The sequence below is a fragment of the Ruditapes philippinarum genome, unplaced genomic scaffold (genome assembly GCF_026571515.1).
Source record: "Ruditapes philippinarum isolate M1 unplaced genomic scaffold, ASM2657151v2 ctg982_1_1_1_1, whole genome shotgun sequence".
In the NCBI taxonomy this organism is placed as follows: Eukaryota; Metazoa; Mollusca; class Bivalvia; order Venerida; family Veneridae; genus Ruditapes; species Ruditapes philippinarum.
The window spans coordinates 69285-86452 of record NW_026855442.1 but is presented as its reverse complement, the minus strand read 5'-3'; the positions used below and the strand labels follow the sequence as shown (position 1 = coordinate 86452).

Genomic DNA, 17168 nt, shown 5'->3' with positions numbered 1-17168 from the left:
TTTGTGATAACCCGACTAAATATTTAGGCCTTGACATTTATTGTTTCCCTGCTTCTCAAAGGTGCGCGCAATTGAAGCAGAAACCAGTAATTAAACCTGACCTTTCAACTTTACTGATAAAACTTCACACATCACAAGTAGGAGACAGCTCTTTTTCAATAAATTTAGACATTGACAAGTCAGTGACAATGCCGCTCAAGTTTGCAGCCAACATTTCCATGTTGTTCCAGGAAATACCAACTTTGGTAGGTAGATTTAAAGCTGCTAAGGAAGCTGGGTTCAAGTTCACAGAGTGTACATTTCCCTACAATGAAGGATCAGAGGAACTTGGTGAGGCATGCAAGGAAGCTGGGCTACAGCATGTCCTCATTAATAACTGGTCAGGTATGAAACTCATTATATTTTGTTGTTTTATTCGGTTAAAGCTTAATATGTATAGATCCAAAATGAAATGGTGTTATATATAAATGATAAATCTAATATTAAATGAAATTCCTCCTGGTATTTAATTTTGTAATGTGTTTCACTCTGTACCAGGATGTCATAAAATTTCAAAATATGTGCAATATTTTATGAATCATTTTTTAGTGTAGATTCTTGTCAAATACACATCATATATAATGTAGCATTTGATAAAAGGAAGAGGCTAGGTAAAGGAAGTTAAACTATTAAACACAAGTTTAAATTTAGATTAAAAAAAACCTTTTTCATCCATTCAATTCTTAAAAAAAAATATTTCTGTGACTTCACATCCAGCAGCAGGTATTTGATGATATCATTAACTATGACACCTCAAGTATTACACCTTAAGTATTACACCTTATATAAATCCATTCCTCTGTCCTAAGTTCTGTCTGTCCTTTTGACATATTTTTAGTTTTTCTAGAATTTCAACCAAATATACATAGAATTATTTATCAGTTGCCCTTACGCATATTGTCAGGGTTTGGTGGTTCAGTCATCATGGACATAAAACCTGATCTTGTAACAATTTCCTATTTTGTAAAACTCTTGATTGCTCATGTATATTTGAAGCAGGGTTGTGATATGAGTTTTGACTATGTTATTAGGTAAAATGGAAAAAGGTGAGCTTGGCCTAGCAGCATTGCCAGAAAGAGTACAGGACTTTAGAATGCAACTTGAACTTTCCATCGAATATGCAAACTGCCTCAATTGTAAAAGGTATTTCATGATAATAATTATGTTATTTATGCAGAGTCAGTATTTATAACCTAGACTGCAAAGCAACCCTCTGTAAAGCAATAACCTCTCTTCAACAATGGTTTCAATTTTCCTAAATTAAAATTTCCCAACAGATTTAATCTCTCTAGAGCAATAGAGCAACACCTCACAGCAACAACCAACCAAAAAGTTGTCTCCTGGCAAAGGGGTGTTGATCTGCAGAAGTTGCACTGTATAATATTATATATGTTTGGGGTTGTTTTTCATTTTGTACACATATGTCATACTTGATTTCTGTCTTTAATAAATGTGGTGTACGTGATTGCTATTAAAATAATAGAATCCTATATGTATCGATTTTTTTATTTTTTTTATTTTTAAAAACTCCCGTGTTAAAAATCTAGAATTTGTGCATTATTGAACATGGCCTACCTGTATTTAACCGGTTACACGACTTACCGGAATCGGCCAAATTACTGGAATTGACCTGTAACTTTTATATTTAACTCAGAAAGATTGTTTGCATCAGAAAAAGTTTCTTAAAACTGAATAAAATCTCTAGCCATGTAATTGAATTTCAAAAGTTAGCTAAATTGTGTTTCTGAGACAAAGTTGTAGAAATTGCTGATTTCATATTTTCAAACAATGTTAATTATTTCCCTTCTAATATCTTTTTGCATCTCAATTTTGTTTAGGTTTTTTCAAAAAAGTTTTGTTTCAGGTCCCCCTACTTACCCTCTTTTTTAACCAGATTTTCCGAAGGAAAAAACTGGTTATTAGATTGAGGTATGTCGGCGGGCGGGCGGACGGGCGGGCGGGCGGACGGGCGGGCGGGCGTAAACAATTTCTTCTGTGCGCAACTCCTCCTACATTTCTCAACGGATTTTGATCAAACTTTCACAGAAGCTTTGTCATCAAGTGCCCTGGCGCATATTGTCGGGGTTTTGCAATTGGTGTATATTTGACCTAATTATGGCCTTTGTTTTTTTTTCCTTATACAGAATATATAGTGAACAATTTCTTCTGTGCGCAACTCCTCCTACATTTCTCAACGGATTTTGACCAAACTTTCACAGAAGCTTTGTCATCAAGTGCCCTGACACATATCGCCAGGGTTTTGCAATTGGTGTATATTTGACCTAATTATGGCCCTTTGTTTTTTTTCCTTATACAGAATATATAGTGAACAATTTCTTCTGTGCGCAACTCCTCCTACATTTCTCAACGGATTTTGACCAAACTTTCTCAGAAGCTTTGTCATCAAGTGCCCTGACACATATTGCCAGGGTTTTGCAATTGGTATATATTTGACCTAATTATGGCCCTTTGTTTTTTTTTTCCTTATATAGAATATATAGTGAACAATTTCTTCTGTGCGCAACTCCTCCTACATTTCTCAACGGATTTTGACCAAACTTTCTTAGAAGCTTTGTTATCAAGTGCCTGGCACATATTGTCGGGGTTTTGTGATTGGATAATATTTGACCGAATTATGGCCCTTTGTATATTTTTTTCCTTATACAGAATATATAGTGAACAAATTTCTTCTGTGCGCAACTCCTCCTACATTTCTCAACGGATTTTGACCAAACTTTCTTAGAAGCTTTGTTATCAAGTGCCTGGCACATATTGTCGGGGTTTTGTGATTGGATAATATTTGACCGAATTATGGCCTTTTGTATATTTTTTCCTTATACAGAATATATAGTGAACAATTTCTACAGTGCGCAACTTCAAAAATTAAGCAAAAATAAAGTACTGTTTACCTTTCTAAAACATTTGGGGGAAAAAGGCGAATAGACAAAATAAAATTTCTCAATCATTTTTGTTTGAGGAATATTAAAAAAGCCATAATTCCTCCTAAAAATTCAATTAAAAACAAATGCCCCTTCATGACAAAGCTTCTGTGAAATATTTTGCTGAAAACCTGGTTGCATCGCATTGCGATGTTCCTTGTTTTTCTTGACATTAAATCGTTTAAAACTATGAACAATGGCCACCCAAGGGAGAGACAAAACATGGTCTATATATATAATGCTGGTCTTTATTTTGGAAGTTACTTTAAAATATTCCATTTACAAATGAGGGTTTATCAAATGTGGCCTTTATTTACAAAATTAAATTGATTCAGAGGTGGTCTTTAACATAAGTTTGACTGTACACACAAATGCCTACCTTCTAAACCTACCCTCTGTTTTTTTGTTGTTGTTTTTTTTGCCAGAGATCTGAAACAGATCATTTCTTTTGCCTAACGTGGATGTGAATCCTTCTGTCACTTCATAGTACCTACCGTATTGTCTCTATTTAACACCCCAGGGGCTTGAATTTATTCCAAAACGGGGGGTGGGGGGGGGGGGTGGGGGGGGCGCTAATTAAGAACTATAAATTGTGCTTTAAAATATTTCTATCAAAGATATAATTCAGTTATAAAAGTCATTGTATTCATTATTTTGATCTAATATATACTAGTAATACAGGATTATATTTTTTTGATGAATTTACATTACTGGAGTGTCATTAATTGTTCTTTTTTAAATAAAAATATTTAGATCTTTTTTATTGCTCTTTCATTAAGGATTATAGATATATAAAGAAAGAGGTTTTTCCTACATTATGTGGTAAGGGGGCACTAATTAGAAATGGGGCATTAAGTGGAAGTGATATGGTAGCTTGAAATAACTGCTGTCTAATGGGTCTGATGTTATGCATGAAAGGTCACAGGGGACCAGTAGTTTCACATCACCAAGAATGTCATAAGAAGAGTTCAATGCAATTATCTTGTCTGACTTTATAACAGTGATGCCATAAACACCAAAGGTGTATAAATTTTGTGATTCAAGACCCAATAGAGTTAAATTAGTATAAATGTTGCAAGAAATCCTGTATTAACATCTTGTGATTATAAAATTCTTACTATGCCAACAATTTGTTCTGGACCTGCCCTGAATTAAATCAGATATAGATTTTTAGTTTTATTAGAAATTTCAGTACCAGAATACTACAGTTTTGTAGCCTGCATTATAAAGCATGCTCAGACTGTATATATGTTCAGGTTGGCCAGGCTACCAGGCTATATATTGGCAATTGTGTACTTAAAAGGGTTAATTATTTTCAGAATGCATGTTACTGCTGGTAGAACATCGCGTTGTGACAAGAAAGAAATGGAGGAAACTTATCTTGAAAACCTACGATTTGCTGCTGATAGATTACAAAAGGTGAGATTTGATGCAGGGTTGGCAAAATCAATTGTCCTGTAGTGCCCATGTTGTCCCACAGTCTTTATGGATCAATAATATACTATATAAATGTCATAATTATAGAAGAGTTAAAAAAAGCTTCAGATAAAAACAAAAAGTAAGTCAAAATTAGATTTTGCCGGCCCTACAATGTATATGAAAAACATTTGTAGCAACTTATTAGTTTCTTAATTGTAAGCTTATTGTAAGTGAAAAATGTGATTGGTTGAAGTATCATTTAAAATACATATTCAGCAAATTACATAGCCCCGCTACATCAACTGCATTTAACAATGAGAATTTGAGATGACACTTAGAAACTGAAAGATTCATTGTAATAGCAATTTAATCTTTGCTTGTGAAAGAACTTGTTGTTTCTCTTTGAATGAAATTACCGCTATGTAACTATGTCTGTATGTATCTGATACATGATCTTTTATATAAAATAGTAATCACAGTGAGGTGTCCAATATGGTGTCCGATGTGGTCTATAAATAAACTTATATCACACCAACATCATGTCAGTATGTCAGTGGTGTGATTTTTGAAGCTCATCAGTTCTATAATATTTAGTGTAATGCTGACTTAAACAAATAGACATTGTCACCTTTTATAACCAGAGGATTGTCAAGGAAAAAGGTCAAAAAACTAACATTGACATATGTTTATGACAGTATTAAAAAGACAGTATCTTTATGGTAATAATGTTTGTGTCAGCTACAAGTCTCAATGAGTTTTAAATTGACAAGTTGTCCTTAGCAAGTATATCATTACATATATCTTCTCCTAAATGAGTGAAAACTGCATGCTCACTTAATTGAACAGGAAATGTGTGCTTTTTAATTGGGAATTTTTTGCAGTGTTCTGCTTAAAATTGGGAAAATTTAAGATTGGGTCTTGTATTCCAGTCTTTTATTATATAGGAACATCTGGGATCTTCCTCCACCAGAAAATCTGCCTTATGACAACAATTACTGTACCATTTAGAACACCTGCATATCCCCACCCTTTAAAACAATAAAAAAAGGAAATAGAATTTATAACAAATGAATTATTTTGCTTGTTTCTTACTTCAAAGCTGAATTTATTAATCTTTTTCAGGAAGGAATTATGTGCTTGATAGAACCATTAAATTCTAGAATTACTGCACCAAATTATTTCCTTAATAACCTTCAGACTGGTAAGTTTTACAAGGGTTTTATTATTACATGCCTCTATATTCATTTTGTAGTCTGTATGGTTTAATTTTGAAAGTACAATGTATTGATTATTAAGGAATTTAAAAAAAATGAATTTCAAAAGATCCATTCTTGGACTTTGCAAAACCTTTTAACATTATATCATTATAATAGGTAACAAAATGTGCAAATATTTTGAAAAATGATTTACATTTTTTAATTTTTGTGTAAAAATATAATGTGTATGCTATATTTATTCACATAAGATATCAACATAACCATGTTAAATATTTAATCTAAAAGTAACATTTCACTTACATTAGGGTAATTGCATTTTAAAATGTATATATGCCTTGCTATATTTATACATTTATGCGTACATATCAAGTGATAGATCATGTACACGTTGTTTCTGTCCTCTCTGTGTGTATGTTTGTCTCTTTTTGTGGACAGATGTAACCTTGGCTACAACAACTTCCTATTACAAATGGATAAGCTAGAACAAAATACCTTTGGAGGTTAATTTTGACAAATTGAAATATGACCTGGAAAAAATAGAATATGGCATAACTGAAATATTACCTTGAAAATTGGGAATACATGTATCATTATGACATATGATTTTAAAAAATGAAATAAATTGAAATATTACCTTGAAAATGTAAATATGACATACTGAAATGTGACATAGGCTACTGACATAAATATTGGAAATCTGATATAAATTTTAAAATCTTACATATACATGTACATGTATATTGAAAGTCTGACATATATATTGGAAATCCAACATAATATTGAAAATATTACATTATATATTTCAACTCTGACAATCTTAGGCAGATGAACAAAAGTAAATTGTTACATATTAACAGATTAAGATGGAGACATTGTAGTTTTTTTAAACACATTTTACCAAAGTAATTAAATAACAGGCTATTTTACACCACATCATGGTACAGTACAGTGTAACTTCCGAAAACCGAACACCCATGGGACTTGTCAAAAAGTTCGGATTTCAGAGGTTTCCGGAATTCAGAGGTTTATGACAATGTGTACAAGACCAAGCCACTTAATATCACTAAATGTCAAGGAAGATGTGGCCATTACTGTGATATCATATTTAATAGTCTTTTAATCAAGATAAAGATGTGAATGAAAAGAATACATTTTTATCTAACCTGCAAATGCTTTTGAATTTCTATCAGTTTGTAGAAATGTTGTTAATTGCATCACAGGAACTTGAAATTCTATCAAATAACCAATATTAATGATAATATCCAAATATACCCCCTATATACTATAAATAGTATATAGGGGGTATATTTGGATATTATCATTAATATTGACTATTTGATAGAATTTCAAGTTCCTGTGATTGCATAAACTTACATATTGTCCGACGCTAGTTAATTAATTATTACATCAAATGCAATAAAATCCCTAAAGACGTTTGATGCATACATTGTCCAACTAATTGTCATTTGATCCGCTTATAAACACTTCAAATTAACTGACCGCCGTAAATTACTTTAATTAACCGCATCACTTCAAACATACCATTTCACAGTTTGTGATTTTAACGCGTGTCAAATTTTACACTATCACCGCTAATTTGTAAACAATTGATAGGGAGATTAAATCTTCCTGCAGGGTAAACATTCTCGATTTACAATGTATTTCACACCTTTGGATATTTCCGGTTTTTGGAGGTAAAACTGCATTGATTTGACTCTAATTTTACGAAAATATCGTCCGGAATTCAGAATTTAGAATTTAGAAGTTCCGGAATTCAGAAGTATTATATTAATAGAAAATAGAAGGGAAAAAATCGGGACCGAAAAAATTGTTCGGTTTTTAGAAGTTTCCGGATTTCAGAAGTTCCGGAATTCGGAAGTTACACTGTAACTAACATTGTACTAAAATGACAGACTGTGTTTTCTATTTCAGCTGTTGACTATATAAAGAAAGTTGGCCATCCTAACTTGAAGTTGCAGTTTGTAAGTTTACTTTGATGTATATTTTTTGCAAATGTATATTTAAGTTAATATACAATTATTTAAACAACACATTTAAATAGTCATTTGTGATTTTTCTTTCTTCCTCTTTGGGGTTAATATCTAAATATAGTATTTAGAAAAAGAAAACATCTGATAAAGAATGTAATGTTGTTTGTTTTTGTAGGATGTATTTCATGCTCAGATAATATCAGGGGATTTAACTGGGAACCTGAAGAAATTCCTTCCATATATAGGTAAGTATATAATGGTTATTAAGCTATTGCTGTTAATATGAAAACTTAATTTATTAAATTGAAGAGTAACATATTGTCAATCAAAGTTAATGTTGTCTATATAACATAGTGTTTATGGTCACTGACTTTCAGTCATTTGCCACATGCTACTGTGGGTTTGAACCTCACTAAAGACAATTGATTATTTTATGTGAGGAAGATATACAGTTGGCTTGCAGAAGGGCAGTGGTACTACACAGGTACCAGTGCATATCTTGTTTAATGCTCAAATTTAATAAGTACCTTAGCAATAAAGTTTGATTTAAGCTGCCATTTGACTTTGACAGTGCTTATGTGACTTAACTGCTACCTCAAAATTTTACCCCTTCACTCGTGCCCCACTCCCATCCCCCATCATCCAAAAAAGGAAAAAAGCAAAGTTGATTTTGACTAATCAGGATTTTATTTTGTTGCCTTTAATTTAAAGGAACCAAAATTATGCAATGGTTAAAAGCTTAAGATAAAATTTGCTTGTTTTAATTTACTTAGAAGTCAAAGTCAACTTTGTTTGATAACACAGTCAGTGCAAATATTTATTCTGACCATCCTTTTTATCTGTTTTAATTGTCTAGAAATAGATCTGCTGTTTTAGTAATATCACTTTACATCACACTCATATAGTCTGTTCTAGTAATATCACTTTACATCACTCCCATACAGTCTGTTTTAGTAATATCACTTTACATCACACTCATATAGTCTGTTCTAGTATGTGTCTAATTAGCCCTTGAAAATATCAAGTATAAGCCGCATCATGACAAAACTAACATAATGAGTTTGCGACCAGCATGGATCCAGACCAGCCTGAGCATCCGCGCAGTCTGATCAGGATCCATGCTGTTTGCAAACAAACTATTACAAATAAAGAAACTGATAGCGAACAGCATGGATCCTGATCAGACTGCACGGATACGCAGACTGGTCTGGATCCATGCTGGTCGCAAACACATTACGTTGGTTTTGTCATGACGCGGCTCAATTATAAGTATTACATTTCAAACAGTATCATGTTTAAAGTATGAAAGATTCATCTACATATATATGTTAACAAAGATTATTCGTAATCTAAAATCTGTGAAATATGATACTACTTGCTGGGGATCTTTTGAAATAATTAATTGTTAAAATAATGGGTGTGAAATATCAGCTTCAACAGAACATGTGAAATCAATACATGTATTCATATTTTTATTTAAGGAAGATGGTAAAGCAAGGTTTATTTCTATATATTAGACCAATTAACTTATTTTCTGTTTTGCGTTGTTTGGAGGAAAAAGGGGAATTTCATCTGTCAGTAAAATACTCATAATGTTAAGTATTACATGATATTTTATTTTGCAAAAAGCAACTTTCGATTTTTTTTTTCTTTGAGGTGAATTCTTCTTGAAAATGTATAATTAGGGAGGGAAATATGGCTTAAGTTGACCCCCCCCCCCCAAAAAAAAATGTGAAATAAAGGGCCTGACATATAATGTACTTTTGACTATGTATTGTTATAATATTATATATATTTGTGCACTAGGAGCTATGCTCAAGTCTAAAATAAAATAAATGTTCTGTTGATTCTGTCATCTGGGTACATTAATACAAATATTGGCTCATGAATCTTTGAGTTTTGCAAATATTGACTCTTGAGGCATGAAATATCAAATGATATCGACCAGAAGAATATTGACTGCCAGGGTCAATATTGTCAATATTGTCTTTATTTTATAAATACAGTCTCATATGAGGTGTGAGGGGAGTCAACTATTTGTTAATTATATCAATCTTTACCCTGCTGAATTATTTAATGGACTTGCCCTTCTTTGAATTTGAACCAGTCCATTGCTAATTTTAGGGATTTCAGTATAGATTCTGGTCAGAGTACTGCATGTATATAGTGGCATGGGTGTAACATATTGCTATCAGCACTCGAAGAATGGGCATTATGCCATACATTGTGCTAACATATTCTCTCTCCCCTTCCCTTTTAACCGTCAATATTCCAAGCCAAGTCATTGCCTTATACAGGGTTGTCATTAACATTTTTTGCAGAAGGTTTGTTTTGAACTTGAGGCGGTCATTTCTGTCTTTATCATGCATAACAAAGAGTGTTTTCTTAATTTTGAGGCGGCCCATAATGCATTTGAGACAGGCATTTTGGCCTCCTGCCGCCTCTTAATGACAACCCTTTGCCTAGTAATTGTTTTTGCAACAGTTGCCTTAGAAATTCCTGGCTAGGACACTGGCATATAAAAAATATTTAGTTGTATTGAAGGCTTAATTGAAGCATTGCTCAAAGGATTTTGAAATATAGTTACAAAATGTAGTAAATAAGAAATGTAATGAAATATAAGCCCCCCTTTGTAATATTGTATAGGGGTTTTATAGATTATATTTTATGATAAATAAATTCTTATTAGATACTTTAAGGCCTCTTGTAGCTGAGGGATTGCCTATAATTGTTGAGGCATAATAATTGTAGCCACCTTTTATCCCTGCGTGATCATAAGAGGCAATTAAATGGATTTGAATAACTGGAGTCTTATTATAATGTAAGCTCCATTTTGACCCCTGATGTTGCTTTGAAGTTCGTCATACCCGAGGTTAGCCAAAATCATCTGTCCTGTTTCGGCGCCATATGACCTATAATGTATTGGTGCGCTGTAAAACCAAACAAACAAACAAAAGATATGTTAAGAGATACATGTATATTGACTATGTATAATAAAAATGGAGGCTTTTCATAAAAGTGGAGAAAATTAGTATTTTTCTTGATTTTCCAATGTATGCAACATATTTATTAGCTTAATTTATTGTTCTTCGGTACTAATATACATGTATATTCCTTGACTAATATAGTTAATCTGACATTGTTGTTCATTCTAATGTAATAGAATAGCTCATTATAAATAGTTAATCTCAATATTTCTACTGCCAGACAGAACAATTTTACAAACTAATATTACAAAGATGTCTGTCTTTAAGGGTGTCCATCATATATATATATTAATAAAAGCCCTGGTGTTGGGCTATATAAACAGCCTGAAGTCATTTGAAATATACAATGTAAATATTACAACTAACAAAGAAAACAGGGTTAGATATTGAATAATTAAACTTTTTAATGTGTTTCTTCTGTCAGCAGCAGCATACATGTAAACTTTTTTTGATAATCAAGTGGGAGATTTTTCTTCAAAAAGAGGGAGATTTTAGAATTTGCAATAAACAAAGATGGAAGTTATAATATCAAAAAGAGGGAGATTTTGTGAAAATACCCCTTATTTTAAGAAAAATCTTTGAAAACATGACTGCAGAAAGTGGGAGCCTCCCGCTTAAAATGGGAGAGTTCACATGCAGCAGGCTCAACGTTAAGAAGAAAGGTATATTTAAAAAAAGAATAAAACATATGAGGTAACTTATAACTTTATTTTGATAAATGAATTGTTGTTTTATCTAGGTCACATTCAGATTGCCCAAGTGCCGGATCGAGGGGAGCCTGATCTTCAGGGAGAAGTAAACTACAAGTATATATTCCAGCTTTTAGAGGAGATTGGTTACGAGGGTTTTATAGGACTGGAATATAAACCAAGAAGTAAGCCAAATATTGACTAATTAATACACTTGTTACTATATATAGTAACGAAATTGACTATGATTTCAACTGATTATGAGTTTGCCGCCTTGGTGAACACAAGCATTTGCAAAAACTGTAACAACTGCGTAACGTTTTACGTCATCAAAACAGCTAGTTGTAAAGTGAAAGTAGCTTTTTAGCATCGATCGCTTGATTTTATGATTACAACTTAAGTGTTAAAAGTTTTATTAAAATTAAAAACAAAACGCCAATTTTATTTTGAAAAAAAAAAACAACTTGCTTCTTATGCCAGTAGACTTTGTATGCGCATGCTGTACAGTACAGAAGGAATTCCAACAACAGAAATATCAAAGTAATTAAAAAGGTGCTACTATTAGATCTGTAAAATGTATAAAAGACATTTATACATGTCAGTGAAAGGCTCGAATGTGATAATCAAACCTGAAATATATCACTATTTATTTTGATGGCTGATTATCACATTTTGGCCTTACTTAACGATGTATCACTGTCTTATTAACATAGGTCTAAAAACAAAATGTGTCTGCTTTAATTAGTCACCTATAGATTTTTCATTATATGAAAAGTCTTGAGTTAAAAACAGTGTACACACAGTCATTTTACTACATTTTGTATTAATAGTGAAAAAAGGCTCTGAAAGTATATACCAGAAATAATATGTATTGGCCAAGGGAATAGTTGAAATTGTTTTATGTTGTGTTTTAACAATTTTCTTACTACATTTTTTTTATCTGTTGTATAAATTTAGGCCGTAGATGTTAATTCTAAATCAAAAGCAAACTCCCCAGACTAGTTAAATGACTTTCCTTTCTTCTAGTGTAGAATCAAAGTCATGAGCACAAGGGCCCAAATTGTTTGGACTTCAGACACTTCAGAAAAGTCCAGTATACCTTCTCTGTCTAAGTACATGTAATTGGGACCTTAAAATGTTTTTTACGAGCAATTTATTATGTACTTCCCAAGAAATAAAAGGTGTGGAATTTTCTACTTTAGCAAGTTTATATTTTTTCATGGTTTTAGGGCTATAGAAATTTCTATGAAGGCAGTTTTGTAAATTATAAGCCATATATTTGAAGCAAGTGTGTTACAACTAATTCTATATAGTTTATAAATTCACACCTATTACGTGTTTAAAAAATGAAATTTTGATATTTTTTCAGCCACCACCTTGGAAGGGCTCAAGTGGATGCAGGAATTAGGAGTTTCACCATAGAAACCAAAATGATATATAAAAAAACAACAACAAGCAATTATTTATTGTAATTTTATTATAATTAATATTTTATTCAGGAGTAAGTACAAATTGTTTTAAAAAAATCAAAGCATTATACAATGTAAGTTTTATACATATTCATATGCTATTTTATTCAGATTTTTGTATTCTCATTATAGTCATAAATGGTAGATCTATTTTAAATTTTTAGAGGTTGAAGAAAAATGTAGATATTTTTAGGCTGTTTGGAATATAAGCATATGTGATTTGGAAGAATGAAGTAAAATCATTCCATGAATGTATTATTCATGTTATTAACTTAAAAGTTTTTTACTCTTCCTGTGTTGCTCAGTTAAAGGAACTTCACTGAGGTATTACCTTAAAAACATAAATTTTGAAAATCTTAAAAAGAACAAGAGAGGCACTTAAAATGGAAAGACTTGAAAGAGATAATAAAGAAATAGCCTTGAAAATCAATTGAAAATTGTTATTTAGTGTGATTCTTAGCCAGAAATTGAGGTGAAACATTCAAATGCTAATCAATTTTAAGTCAGTTTGTACAATAAAAATTATTATTCTAGAAAAACGGAGTGAGCAAATGGTCTGAAAATTTGCATTGAAGTTATAAGTAAACACCTTCTTCAAATGGTATAAAGATTCACATACTGATTGGTAATAACTAGTAGATGACCCCTGTTGTTTTTGGGGTAACTAGGTCAAAGGTCAAGGTCACAAGGGCCTTAAATGTCAAAATGGTTTCTGCTTTTTTATGCAAAACCACAGTTTAGTCCCTTTAAGATTCTTCATTCCCCTCTTTATGACTGTCTAACAATAATGAAACCTACTTTAATATAAGCAGTAAAATGATAATAAACCTACCATATTTCACCTAAAATTTCCCCAAGTCATAATGGGCAGCTGCTCATGAATTTAAGTATTTTGATATTGAAATCCTAGAAACTACCAGCAGACCATGTACTGGTAAATGCTCAGTTTTACAATTGTGTGCATGACAGGTATAATTGCACAAACTTGGCAATATTCAGGTATATTATGAAAATAATGTCAGACATAGTATTCTTTCAAAGTTGTTTTAAGAATTACACCAGAACACCAGTTTGTTTTCAGTATTACACCAGTTAAGTTGTAACCTTGGGACCAGTATGGTAGCTAAATCAAAATTAAACATTTTTGAATTAGAATATTTTTTATTTCTATTGTTTGAAGAATTGTTTTGTTTATCATAGTTTATTTTCTGTACATTCTCCAATATTTTGCAATTGTACATCTATTTGTTGAAAGGGTATGTACATATATTGTACTTTCACATTAAGTAAAATATTGTATTATTTTTAACAAACTAGGGTAAGATTATTGTTATTGTTATCTTTAATGATATTTAACCATTTTGTTTTTTTTAGTTCTTTGTTTAAGATGTTAAGTGTTCATTGTTTAATTGATATAGCATACCTTACTGGGTATAGCATATCTCAATGAGTATTGCATACCTCAGTGTTATTGCATATGTCATTGGTATACCATTTCTCAATGGTATAATACTATTATTTCACTTGGTATTGCATTCCTCAGTGTGTATTGCATATTTTAGTGGCTATTGTACACCTTATTGTTTACAGCATATTTCAGTGGGAATTGCATACCTCATTGTATATAGCATATATCAGTGGGTATTGCATACCTCATTGTATATAACATATTTCAGTGGGTATTGCATACCTCATTGTATATAGCATATTTCAGTGATATTGCATACCTCATTGCATATAGCATATTTCAGTGAATTGAATACCTCATTGTATATAGCATATTTCAGTGGGTATTGCATATCTGACTGTGTATAGCATATTTCAGTGAATTGCATACCTCATTGGATATGGCATATTTCAGTGGGTATTGCATATTTCAATGGGTATTGCATTCAGCGGGAATTGCATACCTTATTGTTCAAGCATATTTCAGTTGGCATTGCATACCTTATTGCATATAGCATATTTCAGTGGGAATTGCCTACCTTATTGCATGTAGCATATTTCAGTTGGAATTGCATACCTTATTGTGTATAGCATATTTCATTTGGTATTGCAAACCTCACTGGTAAACCATTTCTCAATGGTATAGTATATCTTAGGAGTATTACATACTAGTATCACACTTGGTACTGCATAACTCATTGTGTATAGCAAACCTAAATTGGAATAGCATAGCATATCACAAGGAGTACTGCATAACTCAATGGGTATAGCATATCTCAAGGAGTAAAGCATAACTCAATGGGCATAGCATATCTCAAGGAGTATAGCATAACTCAATGGGTATAGCATATCTCAAGGTGTAAAGCATAACTCAATAGGTATTGCATATCTCAAGTGTAATAGCGTAACTCAATGGGCATAGCATATCTGGAGGAGTATAGCATAACTCAATTGGCATAGCATATCTCAAGGAGTATAGCATAACTCAATGGGTATTGCATAACTCAACGTGTATAGCATAACTCAATGGGCATAGCATATCCCAAGGAGTATACCATAATTCAATGGGTATAGCATATCTCAAGGAGTATAGCGTAACTCAATGGGCATAGCATATCTCAAGGAGTATAGCATAACTCAATGGGCGTAGCATATCTCAAGGAGTAAAGCATAACTCAATGGACATAGCATATCTCAAAGAGTATACCATAATTCAATGGGCATAGCATATCTGGAGGAGTAAAGCATAACTCAATGGGCATAGCATATCTCAAGGAGTATAGCATAACTCAATGGGTATAGCATATCTCAAGGAGTATAGCATAACTCAATGGGTATAGCATATCTCAAGGAGTATAGCATAACTCAATGGCATATCTCAAGGAGTATACGCAACTCAATGGGTATAACAAAGCTAAATGGGTACTAGGGTAACCTCAATGGGTATAGCATACTTCAATGGACACAATGAGTATAGCATATCTCAATGGGCATAGTATTAGATGGTAAAGATATAGCCTACCAGCTAATGGAAATTAGATGGCTTAGCAAGCATATCATTACTTCTTTAATGGCAAATCAAATTCATTATGTTACTCACGTGCTTGCTCACTCATAATATAATCTGGAATATGAACTCCATCTTGATATATCAATATATTAATTTTCACATTTTAAAGATATACTCTTAATTTCAGATTTAAATACTTGTTAAATTTTTCAGATTTTAAAAATGATTTTGATTAAGTATTTCTTACTGCTTTCATTTATGATTTAATTTACAGCGTTAAATGGCATTGTTACTTGATTTATGTTCTCAAAATGCTTTGTTTTAACTTAATCATTTATTTAATTTCAAACTGTAGCTAACTAGTCTTAATTATGATTTAGCTTTAAATTATTATTGAATTTCTTGTTAATGTTTTTAATGTGCACTTTGTATGAAATAAGATATGTATAAAGAAGGTTTAAGAGAGTTGCACTGTGGCCATTTGGTAGACGCTGAAATTTTCAACTTTTTTATAGACAAAACCTTGTTCTATGATATACAAATATTTGAACTTTGTCATCAATTAATACTTTTCTCACAAGTTGTAGAAAACTTTAGAGTTGATAGAAGTTCACCAGAGCACAGTTTTCTCTAATTGTTAAGTAAATTTTAATGTCTTGAGTGCTATAATGGTCTATATTTATGTACTTACATGTTAAGTTTATACCATTAGTTAACTTTCTTTTACTTTGTTTATAATGTATTTCTGTTATTTATTTAGCTTGTTTAAGAACTATGACAGTACAGTTAGGATTGAAATTGGAATGATGGCAGTATCTAATAAGCTAGACTTTGGGCCAACATTGCGTCATAATAATTGCTGCAGTCTGATTAAAATCAGCTGTAAATAACGCTATGTTTTTTGCAAGAAATAAGTAGATTAATATTCAGATTGTTAATTGCTCTAATAATAACTTTGTATGGCTGGCTAAGTACTCGAAACGGTCTAAATTCCAGGTTTTGTTATAGAATAACAGGGTGGTCTGGACTTGATATTGGGGTTGGCGACCATTGAAATAAAAAAGAAAAAAAAACGGGGCTGAGAAAAAAATTCATTCTTATTAGTGGGTTGGTCCTGACATTGGAGTGATGGCAAAGCGAGTTAGCCTATAATTAGGTTAAAGATTTCATAGATAGCTTTGATAACATTTTTAGCTCGACTATTCGAAGAATATGAGAGCTATTGTAGTCGCCCCGGCGTCGGCGTCCGCGTCGGCGTCTGCGTTGGTTAAAGTTTTTTGTAAAGTCAAATATCTCAATTGTAACTTGAGATATTCAATTGAAACTTACAATACTTATTTATAGTAACAAGGTACATCAGATTAACAAGTTGGATAACTCTGCCTACAATATTGACAGAATTATGCCCCTTTTTAACTTAGAAATTGAGGTTAAAGTTTTTTGTAAAGTCAAATATCTCAAT

The 17168-nt window shown here is 32.0% G+C and overlaps 1 protein-coding gene across 1 annotated transcript; it reads left to right on the top strand.

Annotated features, from left to right (window-relative positions):
- Window positions 1–2: 2 nt before the first annotated feature.
- LOC132743351 (putative hydroxypyruvate isomerase) lies at window positions 3–12736 on the top strand (the record flags this gene model as incomplete). Its single annotated transcript, XM_060731870.1, has 8 exons — window positions 3–384; window positions 1071–1182; window positions 4298–4397; window positions 5520–5598; window positions 7547–7596; window positions 7781–7850; window positions 11332–11466; window positions 12651–12736. Coding segments are annotated over 8 exons (981 nt in total), but the record flags the coding sequence as incomplete, so codon positions are not given.
- Window positions 12737–17168: the final 4432 nt, after the last annotated feature.